General features: G+C 37.5%; 1 protein-coding gene across 1 annotated transcript in view; it reads right to left on the bottom strand.

Annotated features, from left to right (window-relative positions):
• Positions 1–11,404, bottom strand: part of LOC121386174 (rho guanine nucleotide exchange factor 11-like) — a 178,999-nt gene extending 167,595 nt beyond the window's left edge. The window contains exon 1 of the mRNA XM_041516978.1: positions 11,108–11,404. Coding sequence (XP_041372912.1) covers positions 11,108–11,124 — 17 coding nt within the window. The 5' untranslated portion in view covers positions 11,125–11,404. The remainder of the gene's footprint in view (positions 1–11,107) is intronic.
• Positions 11,405–14,093: the final 2,689 nt, after the last annotated feature.

The raw sequence follows: 14,093 nt of genomic DNA, 5'->3' as shown, positions 1-14,093 counted from the left end.
TATTTAACAACACAATCAACACATTTTATTTACGGTTATATGGCGACAGACATGTGGTTACGGATCACACAGATATGAGAGAGGAAACCCGCTTTCGCCATTTCATGGGCTACTCTTTTCGATCAGCAGCAAGGGATCTTAAACCAAGCGCTTTATCCCTGGGCTACATCCCCCCATCCACCCCACCCACCCCACCAGTGCAAATAATGTGACATTTATACACAGTTTTCGTGTGGGTTTTTCCATTTTTACAGTGAACTAGTGAGGGCAGGATGTTGCTCAATGGCAGAACACCTGCCGAGGAGATTCAATGATTCTTTAGATCAATTACCATCTGTGGACCACAAATCGACAACACAAACCAAGTATTTACCTGCTTTAAAGGGACCGTCCTCACTTTGCAGCCATTAATTGTAAGATGTTTGTAATAACAGAGCCTTGTTGGCAACTACTATTTCATACCAATACATTTTCTTGTTTCGAATACCAGTGTCTATATATCGAAGGAAGGAAATGGTTTATTTAACGACGCACTCAACACATTTTATTTACGGTTATATGGCGTCGGACATAATATGGTTAAGGACCACACAGATATTTGATGGAGGAAACCCACTGTTGCCACTTCATGAGCTACTCGTTTTGATTAGCAGCAAGGGATCTTTTTATATGCACCATCCCATAGATAGGATAGCACATACCACGGCCTTTGATGTACCAGTCATGGTGCACTGGCTGGAGTGAGAAATAGCCCAACGAGCCAACTGACGGGGATCAATCCCAAACTGACCGTGCATCAAGCGAGCGCTTTACCACTGGGCTACTTCCCACCCCCTGTCTGTACATCGAATGTGTTTGTGGTCATATACTAAGGTTTGTAGCAATCACTTTTTACTTTTCATGATATATATTTTTTCATATGAACAAAATTATTGGGAAGTAAAATCCGGCTTGGGCTACTACAAGCATCAGGACAAGACCAAACATCTTGCAAATACAGACACCAATATTTTATATTTATAAGAAAATGTATTTAATTTGTATGTTACGTCATCGAAAAGGCTGTATTGGTCGGAAACATTTTACAATGGTTGTAGCTTCAGGACTGTCCCTTTAAACTAGATGCACTGGCGTAGGACGCAGGGGAGCAAGGGGGGCATGTGCTCCCAAGTTTTCAGATATTTTGCTTTATATTTGCTTTATAATTGTGTAAGTGTATAAATATAAATGTGTGCACCCCCCACCAACACACACTTTTTGGCACCTTCCTTCGCCAGACAAGATGATCTCTTTAAAGGTAGGGTCAACTCAAACAAGAGTCTTATGTGTTGGAAAGATGCATACCCGGACCACCAACACATACTGACACTGAAAAACGCGTAATTTTAGAGTTAATAAAAAAACATGATTATTCCTACTAACTGGGGGCAGCCATTTTGTTTAGTTTTTGTGACGATCGGTGGTATAGCTTGGGGCGAAGTGACATCAGCTCCGTCCATTTTCTCTATGCACAGTGTAAACAAATGTTCTAATTTACTACAAGGCGCTTCGCTTTCAACAACCTGACTTGTAAAACAACATAAATGGCTTGATAGTATAATAAACTATTTAACTAAATATATTTCAATTTACATCAATAGAACAAAATTGAGTTATAGTTTTTTGTTTTTTTAAAATCCAAAGACAAAATGCATATTATTATGCCTATTGGTAGGGTACGTTTCAAGCAAAAACAACCACTCACGATACCCAAGTGATACTTTTCTTTTCTTTGGGACAACGTAACTGGTCAGTTTTGTGATTTTAGATGGGAAAGTTTACTTAATCAAGGGTTTTAGAGAATTATTTACAGTAATAAAGCAGGACAATAATTTCCATTAGGAATTGAGGGGTATCCGTTCGGTTACCACACAATACCCTGTGATCTTAACAAAAGACACATGTCTTTTTAGTGTGTCTAGACACAGTGTCTGGGGACTATCTAAATATACACCTGTCAATCAGGAACCACAGGTACAGGCCACAGAAAGAAAAGACCAATTAATCAAGAAAACACTCCCATTATTATTTCAGTACATGGATTAATTTATGTACCAAGCATAATACAGTTATTTCAACACTTTGACAATGGTGGTTTATTTTGTATTGAAAAATAATATATAATTAAATTGTTGCTGGCTTACTGGGATGGCTATTATTACAGAACATTGCCGCAAAAATCAGGTATGTTTTGTTTCTTCAGTTCGAAGATTAATTCCTGACATGACATGTTAGGTATTATGTAACCACCAGCTCGCCAGATGGTACTGGGATGGTACAAAATGGCTGCGCCCATTATATATAATAGCCGTCACATTTAACAGTTTTATTAATTAACTATATGATTATACTTGTTGATATTAAACAATAATGTGCATTATATATCACTGAATATGCATAGCAGGCCAAACGCCCTCCTTTGACAACAAAATTAGCATTCAGTCTGTTAAAACATTTGCTTTAGCGAACTCTAGGCAATCCAAACCAACAAGAGTTGTCTCCCCTGAAGTCTGGCAAACCCGTTTGAAGATCTGGGTGTGCGGCAAAGCCAGACTACTGTCTATTACTGGAGAGTCGTTAAGTCTTAAATAATTGCCTCAGACCCTCGTGAATATTTATGCCATGAATACCCAGGCTAAAGCTGTACATGTTGTAAATATAAGCAGTAATCATGCAATGGGGTGTTCCAGACAGGATCATAGGTGTTGGGGTAGGAGAAGAGGGTTGTTGTTTTATTTGTTGGGGGGGGGGGGGGGGGGGGTCTAGTTGTTGGGTTGAGTTTTTTGTTGTTTTTAGGAAGGGGGGGCAGGGCTGGGGTTTTTTTATTTATCCACTACCCACAAAATAAAATTTTATTTAAAGCAAGTACGCATAGAACAAAAGATGTGACAGATCCACCAAGAAAAGTAAAAGTTTATGTTGTTCAATGATACCACTAGAGCACACTAATTAATTAATCACTAGCTACTGGAAGAAAAAAAGTTTATTTTGCTTTAGGACACCTGTGAGGCACATTAATTAACCACTGGCTACTATATATCAGACATTTGATAATTATGACAATTAGTGGGCTAGTGCTCCACAACTGGTGTAAACAAAGGCCATGGTATGTACTATTCTGTCTGGGATGGTGCATATAAAAGATCCCTTGCTGCTAATCGAAAAGAGTAGCCCATGAAGTGGTGACAGTGGGTTTCCTGCGCAGTCAGTGTGGGATCGATCCCCGTCGGTGGGCCCATTGGGCTATTTCTCGTTCCAGCCAGTGCACCACGACTGGTATATCAAAGGCAGTGGTATGTACCACCCTGTCTGTGGGATGGTGCATATAAAAGATCCCTTGCTGCTAATCGAAAAGAGTAGCCCATGAAGTGGCGACAGTGGGTTTTCTCTCTAAATATCTGTGTGGTCCTTAACCATATGTCTGATGCCATATAACCATAAATAAAATGTGTTGAGTGCGTCGTTAAATAAAACACTTCTTTCTTTCAGAAGAAGAAACCTACTACCTTTTTCCATCAGCAGCAAGGGATCTTTTATACACACAGACAGGAAAGTTAAAGTAAATGTTTTGTTTAACGACGCCACTAGAGGACATTGATTTATTAATCATTGGCTACTGAATGTCTAACATTTCGTCATTTTCACAAATAGTCTTAGAGAAGAAACCCACTATATTTTTACATTAGTAGCAAGGGATCTTTTATATGCACCATACCACAGACAGGACAGCACATACCACAGCTTTTGATGTACCAGTTATGGTGCACTGGCTGGAATGAGAAATAACCCAATAGGCCACCAATGTGAATCAATTCCAGAACGACCGTGCATCAAGTGTTTTACCACTTAGCTACATTCCCCCCCAACATGACAGTACATACCATAGCTTTTGAAATACCAGTTCCGAGGCACTGACTAGGATGCAGAAAACCTAATCGATCCACCCACTATGAAGACATATAATTTTAATTAGTTTCTTCCCTACCCCATGTAATAAAATTGTGACCACACTTGTATTAAGTGACAGCAAATAGCCATGAGTCACAGCACTGGTGTAATAAATAATGTACTGGTAATAGTGATATATCAATCCAAGAGAGGGAAAGAGTGAAATAAAAATAAATCTTACAAACCTATTTACATGTTAGCTACATGTATGAGGTCATCATTAAAAATACTACTTCCTTTAATGTAACTTCAGTGTGTCATAAAGTATTTATATACATGTGTATACTTTCAGGGTTTCTGTCAGAGGGTAAAACAGGTATGGCACTATACCCAAATATGTTTTTGCTGATTTTTGTTTTTTTAGTTAACCTTTTGACAAAATTAGTTACTCTTATCATTACTGTATGATTTTCCTAATCCTAATCCTAATCCTAATCCTAACCATACCCCCAGTTGATTGTGGTTGCATTCAATTCCATAGCACCATACCCAAAATTGGCAGAAACACTACCAGTGGTAAACTGTTCACCTGATGTGTGGTTGGTCTGGGATCGATCCCCATCAGGCTAGCACCACAACTGATCTATCAAAGGCTGTGGTATGTGCTATCCTGTCTGTGGGATGGGTTTAAAAGCAAGCCATGGTGATTATCAGCCCATTATTACCCAGAAATTCTCATATTTATGCCCCTCCATTTTTTAGCCAGATGGATTGAAAAATTAAGACAAATTCATTATGGAGTGCTGTCTCTCTCTGTCCCAAGAATAATGTGTGTGTGTGTGTGTGTGTGTGTGTGTATATACAAGACCAAATAAATGTGCAGGTGTTTTTGTCGAACTATGTATAATATACATTAAGCTAATGTGTGTGTGTGGTGGTGGGGGGGGGAGATACATTTATGTGTCTTTGGACTGAAAAAAAGAAGTTGTTTTTTTGTGTATGTGGTGGACCCCATAGGCTCTTATCTAGAATTGAAAAAATAAAAGTGACTTTTCCCTTCCAAGAGAATGGGGAGAAAGTTTCAATATGTTCAAACTGGAGTATTTCATCATCAAATACTACTACTTCCAATAATAAAATGAAAGCAAAACTGAATATTTTCTATTAACTATTAAGTAATTGATAGGCTCGGGATGTAGTCCAGTGGTAAAATGCTCGATTGATGCATGGTTGGTTTGGGATCAATCCCTATTGGGCTAGTTCTCATTCCTGTCAGTGCACCACGACTGGTATATCAAAGGCCATGGTATATGCTATCCTGTCTGTGGCATAGTGCATATAAAAGGTCCCTTGCTACTAATGAAAAAATGTTGCGGGTTTCCTCTCTAAGACTATATGTCAACATCCACTAGCCGATGATTAATAATTCAATGTGTTCTTGTAGTGTCGTTAAACAACACAAACTAAGTAATTGATAATTAACGTGTTATGTTAAAATGAAAGTAATAATCTGTAATTCTCTATTACTGAAATTAATCTGGCCTAGAAATTAAACACAGCTTTACCAATAAGTGAATCACAGGGAACAGTGCAAAATGAGTTGATGTAGTAAAGAAAGAAAGAAAGAAAGAAATGTTTTATTTAACCATCCCACAGACAGGGTAGTACATACCATGGCCTTTGATATACCAGTCGTGGTGCACTGACTGGAACAAGAAACAGCCCAATGGGCCCACCAACGGAGATCAATCCCAGACCAAGCGAGTGCTTTACCACTGGGCTACGTCCCGCCCGAGAGTTGATGTAGTCTGCATGGCACCAAATTAAACTTGTCAGTGTTTCTACCAGAAATAAATTTTGGGGTATGGCACTATGAAATTGAATATTTACAATCTGTGTACTGAAGGAATAGTGGGTATGGGGGGGCCTCCCCCATAAAGAATATGGGTTAGGGTTAGGGTTAGGGTTAAGAAAAGCATACAGTGATGATAAAGTAATTATTTCTGTCAAATGGTCAACTTAAAAAATTAAAATTTGGGTATGGCGCCATACCCATTTTACCCTCTGGCAGAAACCCTGGCTACATCCCACCCCTTACCGAAAGAGAACATGCCCCGCCCAAGAGTTGATGTAGTCTGCATGGCACCAAATTAAAACAAGGAATGACAGCTTTAGATCTCACTAATTGAGGGGTTTCTTGTCTCTTCAAAGTGGAGCAAGGTCTTATTACTGCAGTAATGTTACATGTATTAACAGCTGCTGAAGAGTTGTGGATTTTCAAAACTGCATACGTTAATTTTTGTTAAGCAAGGGCCTAATTCACAAAGGTCTCCTAGGCTCTGCTAGACAACAGAGACAACAGAGCATCCTCTTGGTAAGTCTTTTAACATTGAACTGCGAGATCGCAAAGTTGCCAGAGTTTAGTGAATTAGGCCCCAGTATTTTAATTAAACCAACGCTTAACATTTTACTGATTTGGAGCTGAAATGTTTTGAAGTCTGCATGTTTGTACTTAATTTGGGTGTGATTTTTTTTTTTTTTTTTTTAAGATACTGGTGATGAAAACAAGAATGGAACAAGCTCAAGGGTCAACACTTAGCTGAAACTCCTGATGGACATTCATTCCAGCAAGCTTTAAAATCATGCTGGACCTACATATACCATGATTATATATGATAATTTTAATCTGTGATAAAAATAGCCCTACAAGATAATTCAAGCCCTGCCCACGGACATAATATTAAAAAAACAATACTAATAATATATTTTTAAAGCTATATGTAAATATACATTAAGTTAATCTGTGAAAAGTGACCTGCAGAATAATTCAAGCCCAGCTGACGGACATAATATTAAAAAAATATTTATAAATTAATCTATTTTTAAAGCTAAATATAGGTATATATACTAAGTTAATCTGTGAAAAAGTAGCCTATAGAATAATTAATTTCCAGCCCACGGACATAATATTAATATATATTAAAAAAATATAGATATATTTTTGAAGCTGAAATTAGCCTACAGAATAATTCATTCCCAGCCCACGGACATAATATTTAAAAAAAAAAAAAAAAAATGTTTAAGCTACATGTAGGTATACGGAGTTAATCTGTGAAAAGTAGCCTACAGAATAATTCAAGTCCAGCTCACAGACAACTAGTAGCAGGGAATATGATAAACAGGCAGATTAAATTCACTGCTGGTAATATAAATCAACAAGTGTGCCATATGTAAACAAGACATGTGAGCCGGAGAAGTGAGTCACTTGATAATAAAACACACTACATGTATTTAACACACACATGGTCATAATACAGGTACATATCTATGATATCTAACACACACATGGTCATAATACAGGTACATATCTATGATATCTAATGCACACATGGTCATAATACAGGTACATATCTATGATATCTAACACACACATGGTCATAATACAGGTACATATCTATGATATCTAACGCACACATGGTCATAATACAGGTACATATCTATGATATCTAACGCACACATGGTCATAATACAGGTACATATCTCTGATATCTAACGCACACATGGTCATAATACAGGTACATATCTATGATATCTAACGCACACATGGTCATAATATAGGTATATATCTATGATATCTAACGCACACATGGTTATAATATAGGTACATATCTATGTTATCTAGCTCCCTTGGTAGAGCACTCATATATCAAAGGTTGTGGTATGTGCTATCCTGTCTGTTGGAAAATGCATATAAAGGATTCCTTGTAACTAAAGGAAAAATGTAGCATGTTTCCTCTAAGTCTATGTGTCAAAATTACCAAATGTTTGATATCCAAAAGCCGATGATTAATAAATAAATTGTGCTAGATAGTTGAAAGTTGCAACATTTTTCTATTAGCAAAAAAAAGGATCTTTTACATACATGTACTTTCCTATGTACAGACAGGACAGCACATATCATGGTTTTTGATATAGCAGGCAAATTTATTGGTTAATTTATTTTTTAAATGCAAATGTACTCGCTTCTACTGAACCTTAATGGTCCCTAGCTTGACTTATTGTGGGGTCCAGCTGATCCCTCAACCTGTAGATATAATTTCAACCCCTGTTTTAATTAAACAAACAAAAACCACAACAAACATTCATAACTTTTTTCAGCTCTTGAAATTCAAAACAGCAATCTTTTTGTAGAAGAATGGGACGGAAGGAAGGAAGGAAATGTTTTATTTAACGACACATTAAACTCATTTCATTTAGGGGCCATCCATAATTTTCAATATTTTCACGAGCGTACAAACCATACACTTTTGACCACACACACACCCCTCCCCCCACCTAAATGTGTACATTTGAAAAATGAAAAACGTTGATCGACATTTTTCATTTTCAAAAAGTGTACGCTGGCACCTTAACAGTTCAAACTTATATTCATAAAACTTTTATGAAATATGTGGGCAACCAAGAGATGATGTTGGGCAACCAAACTTCAGCTACTGGTTGCCCGGTGCAACCATCACAATTTCATATTTGTGCACCCCTGCAGCAAATAACCAATTTTTACACCTTCAGGAATACTAGTATCCATTCAGTCACGACATCTCTACTGTGTATCAATTAAGAAAATATGCCTATAGAAAGCATCTAATTGACTCTGGGCAGGCTACGCTTGACATACGTAGATTCACTTACTATAACAATACACCGCATGAAGTAGAAATTAAATAATTAAATGGAAAGAGAAACAAACTTGTTGAGAACTGTTAATTTAATACATTCCAGTTGCAGTTTTTCCTGAAGGAGGTGACATGTCAAAAGTTTATTTATAGTAAACTGTGAAGCACACATTACCAGTACAGACGTTAAAACAACAAATAACAACATGTTTTAAAGACTATATGTCGCAACCTGTAATCAGCGGCCACCTGTCTTAAGCGACCATTTTTATCTACTCCCTTGTGTGACCGCTTAAGACAGGTTTGACTGTACATACACACAATCACATAAGTTTCGCTCTGAACAAGGGATAAACTTCAAAGTAAAAAGATATTGTCTTGAGGTTTATCTTGATGAACTACACTCTACAATGGCTGCAGGCAGTAAAAAGTCAACAGTGCTAAAATGGATATATATATATATATGTATTAACTAGTAATATATACGTGCAGCTACACATGTATATGCTAAATGATTTGAAGGCACAATATTTCAAATGAAACCTCATTCTGTTTGTGTGCTGGTTAAATGCAATTTTAAAATGATGCAACCTACCAATCAAGTTACATGTTGTATGTGGTGAATCAGTAAATTTGAAAATTAAAAGTGGCAATCTTCAGGATAATTAGCAGAACTTTGTGTATTCCAAAAGTCCATGTATTAAAAATAATAATAATTCTAGACTGATTTCGAGAATAAAAACTAGTTTGTTTTAAATATATTTATGTAGAAATTAAGGAGTGCAAGAAACGAAAGTAAAACAATGTGTTGACTACATTGACAGAACAATTAATCGACACAGGTTTTTTTCTCCTCAAATTCTTCCTAAATTTGCATATATATATATATACATATATCAGTATTCGAGATTAACGGTATCCCAATATCCCACAGATACCAGAATTTAATTTTGGATACCAGACTTCAATCACCCAGTATCCCACCAGGAAACTCCGAAAAGGCTCTGATTGCATTTACAGGCGTCCTGAGTTTCAAACTTTTCACAGGGGGAGGCCCCCGAATATCCCCGCACGGGCAAACCTTTGGCGTGCGTAATGCTAAGAAAATTTCTGGCTACGCACCTGTATTTTGTTTCAGTACTGGGGCTGATATTCAGTTCTTTTAAAATATTGTTAACTTTAGCAAGCATTAAAGACATTTTTTTTTTGGTATTTGTTTTAACTTTGTTTCAGCTAAAAACTATGTATTTAAAATATAATTTCAACGTAATTTTGAGGTAACCGATCAGGTAACCCACGGGTTACGCAAATATAATTCATATAACCGAACAATTCGTTACCTAGGTAAAAACCACGTGAACGGACTTCCGGTTCCCTCAGATTTCGAAATATTGTCCCCTGCAGTTATGGAGTTGAGTTTTAGTATTACTGTTTCAACATCACAGACTCTTGTTTCACTTTTTGTAACTTTATCCGAATCTGTTACAGGTTTGTAAACTAACCAAACTTGGTGTGCATTTTTATGAGTTAAAACTAGGGTCTACGCCTTTAAACAGTAGAACTTTGATAATAAATGTTCAATTGACTAGAAATATCACTTTTAAAAACAAACTGTTTTCTGGATGTCCACATGTACATATTTAATCAAAACAATGTTGAAAGGGTGCTGTCGGGTGGGGGGCGGGGGAGTTAGTGTGTGTATTAGTTATTAAATATGTGAAATATATGGTTAGCGAACTATAAAATGATCAATGTTTAAAAAGTTATTGAATATCAAACATACACATTATTGACATTAAGTACATGTATTATTTTTGTATTTAATTAGCACAAGAATCTTTGCCATGATGGTTGGCAAAAATCCTGTGTTCTCGTTATATAGAACTTTGTCTCTGACTGCAGAGAGCACTTATAAATAAATGTCTGTTTAGTTCTCGAACAACAGAGTACTAGGGCTATCAGTATCAACAGTTTATAAGTTACAACCGATGATCAACTGGTGAAAAAATTATATTTCCCAACAATGTTACATACATGACGTGTACAATTAATAGATGCTGCATGAGATTCATAAGTGGTCATTTTCTGTATTCATTTAAACCATATGAACCTTTCTTAGTGTGGTGTTGGCATTGCTGCAATAGTTTTAACAAGGTTTAACTTTATGGCAGTTTACCAAAGCAATTCCTTAACAGTAACAAATATTACAAAAAATGGCTAGAACCCGTCTAACAATCTATCAGAAAATTAATAGGTACTGCTCACTGACAAAACTACATGCTGCAAATCAAACATCCTGGTTTAAAACTGCATGCAAAAACATAAAAATAAGCATAGATTGAATAGATTTATAATAAAAGCCAACAGATTTCAACAGCAGGAAGTGACCTATATCCGTTACATCGTGTTTAGCCTATTTAGCTGGGACATTGTTTTCAATGACATTCTTCCGTTCTACTCGACATTTTGACCACTTCATTATTAAGATTCGCTACACTCGTGCCTACCTGTCATGCAAGGACATGGTGTATCTGTTGATAGCCCTGAAAACTTTCGTAGCATGAGTCCTGTAGAAATGTCAAAAATTGTCGAGAGGAACTTGCAAAATTTACATGGCAAAGTCTCTTTTTAAAACAAATATCCTCAAGCAGAAGTCGAAATAATCGTTTCACTGCGTCGATTAAACAAAGTGTCTTGATATATAGGTGTAGAATAATGTACAAAAGTTGGTACGTTAGTTAAAATGATGGAATTTGTTATCTAAATATGCATTTATCATCAAACAAGCTCCTTATCTCTTTACGGGAAAGTCACACACAAGATGTAAACTGCTTTTTGCTGTAAAAACATAACGCAAATGCAAAAGAGGGTAAACAAATAACAACACATATCGTAAATAGTAGAGACATTGGTACATTTATTAGCATGATAGATCAATATTTTAAAAATTAAATAAATACTTGTGGATTATATTTAGGACTCATTTGTTAAATATTACTGCGCCGCTGTGGACTATTTTTATAATAGCGCACTTTTGTAGTCCCGAAGCAACTGTTTATTATTATTATTTGCAAAATTCGAATACTGCATACGAAAAATCACAAAACAATTATTTAAGGATTAGTTCAGCATATATCAAATTGACACATGCAGAAACAGATAAATAAAGCCGATCTGGCAAGTTATGTTGACCTCTCATGAGTGTGACGGAAGTGGCTATTAATACAGAGTCGTATTATTTCTCCAGCACATTTGTATAGCTATTGAAACGGCGGCTAATGTTGTCTTGCGTTTACGGTGTACATGCCGGTTTTCGTTACAATGTTTGGAAATCAGTGTGGTGTTCGTTAATAATTTACAGAAGTTTGCGTCTTAGTAATAAAACGTTGACCTGAGGAACGACGAGTCACAGGACCGATCCCCCTTGTTGGACTCGCCTCCCCCCCCCCACCCCCACCCCCCACCCCATCCCAAACATTGCACTACGACTGATAATGGCACATCAACGGTTGAAGTATTCTATCTACAGCAAATCTGAACGAAAAAAAAATATATGCGTGATCAAGACTGTATCTCCGCATAATGTACCGGACTCGGTGGCGTCGTGGCGGGCCATCGGTCTACAGGCTGGTAGGTACTGGGTTCGGATCCCAGTCGAGGCATGGGATTTTTAATCCAGATACCGACTCCAAACCCTGAGTGAGAGCTCCGCAAGGCTCAATGGGTAGGTGTAAACCACTTACACCGACCAGTGATCCATAACTGGTTCAACAAAGGCCATGGTTTGTGCTATCCTGCCTGTGGGAAACGCAAATAAAAGATCCCTTGCTGCTAATCGGAAGAGTAGCCCACGTAGTGGCGACAGCGGGTTTCCTCTCAAAATCTGTGTAGTCCTTAACCATATGTCTGACGCCATATAACCGTAAATAAAATGTGTTGAGTGCGTCGTTAAATAAAACATTTCTTTCTTTCTTTCTTGCACTGCCTCAAGGAGGACTGCCAATAACGTTGAATAGAAAGGAGGTATACGGTCATTTAAACATCTAATAACTATGACCACTAACCCACTGTCTTGTACAGACAGCCCAGGGCAGCGTGCTTAAACCTTAATTGGAGATAAGCACGAAAATAAGATGAAATGAATGAATGTGAATGAATGAATGAATAAGCACGAGAATAAGATGAAATAAATGAATGTGAATGAATAATGAATGAATGAATGAATAACCAATACCAACCAACTTAAAATCGCAATCCCTATAGTTGTGACCCATAAAAATGGACACTAAGTTTGGTTAATCTACAAATCTGTAACACATTTGGATAAAGTTACAATAGAGTGAAATAAGTTAAAGTTTGTTTTGTTCTAACGACACCACTAGAGCAAATTGATTTATTATTCATCGGCTATTGAATGTTAAACATTTGGTAATTCTGACATTTAGTGTTAGAGAGAAAACCCGCTACATGTTTTCATTAGTAGCAAGGGATCTTTTATATGCACTTTCCCACAGACAGAATATCACATACCACAGCCTTTTAGATACCAGTCGTGGTGCACTGCCTGGAACGAAGAATAGAGCAATGGGTCCACCGACGGGGATCGATCCCAGACGACTGCGCATCAGACGGGGAAGTATCCTTAAAAAAAAAGGATGTGAACGTACACACAGCCCAGATAGCTGAGGTGTGTGCCCTGGATATTGTACTTGGGCCACAACTGGATACTGAAAATTACCACTGAAGAAATTGCCTAAGATGGGTTAAAGTTCAAGCACGCTGTCCTGAGCATACATTATCAGCTATCAAGACAGCTGGTTATCAGATAGTTGTTACCGAAAGAGAAAACGGCGTGGTGAACTTATACCTTTAAAACTCATTCGTGGGAGGGAGAGCGAAAGTACTGGGGGTGGGAACACAATATTATATACCTGTCAGCTTATTCCGATGAACCAATGTTTTTTTCATTCATTCATTTAAATTTATGTTCATGCTTATATCCAATTAAGGTTCAAGTACGCTGCCCTGGGCACACACCTCAACTATCTGGGCTGTCTGTCAGGGACAGTGGGTTGGTGCTTAACATTATTTGTTAGTGGTTAGTGAGAGACAAATGAGTGTAGTGGCGTTAAACTCGCTCTGGGTGGATGCCGTTAGCGGGATGCTAACCCAGTTCCTTCCAGCTTGTCCTGGATAGACAACCCAATTAGCTGAGGTGTGTGCTCATAGGTCTAGACTGTGGCGGACGAAGTTTTTTAAGAGGTATGTGTGTGTGTGTGTGGGGGGGGGGGGGGGGTCGCGTCTTGCATGTCTAGAAAATACATTTTAAAATATTTTTAAAATTGGAGGAGGGAGATTTTCACCCCAACTCCCCTCTGCACCATCTCCGTGTGGGGGAGGTTGGGAGGGGGACTGAATAAGGGCCGGCACCGTCAGACATTTTGAGTGTCCCTACAATACAATTCATGCACTCAGTCCTATATAGAAGCTACT

This window comes from Gigantopelta aegis, chromosome 12, assembly GCF_016097555.1.
Source record: "Gigantopelta aegis isolate Gae_Host chromosome 12, Gae_host_genome, whole genome shotgun sequence".
Classification (NCBI taxonomy): domain Eukaryota; kingdom Metazoa; phylum Mollusca; class Gastropoda; order Neomphalida; family Peltospiridae; genus Gigantopelta; species Gigantopelta aegis.
Note: the sequence above shows the minus strand (reverse complement) of the source record. Positions and strands in the feature narration are given on the sequence as shown.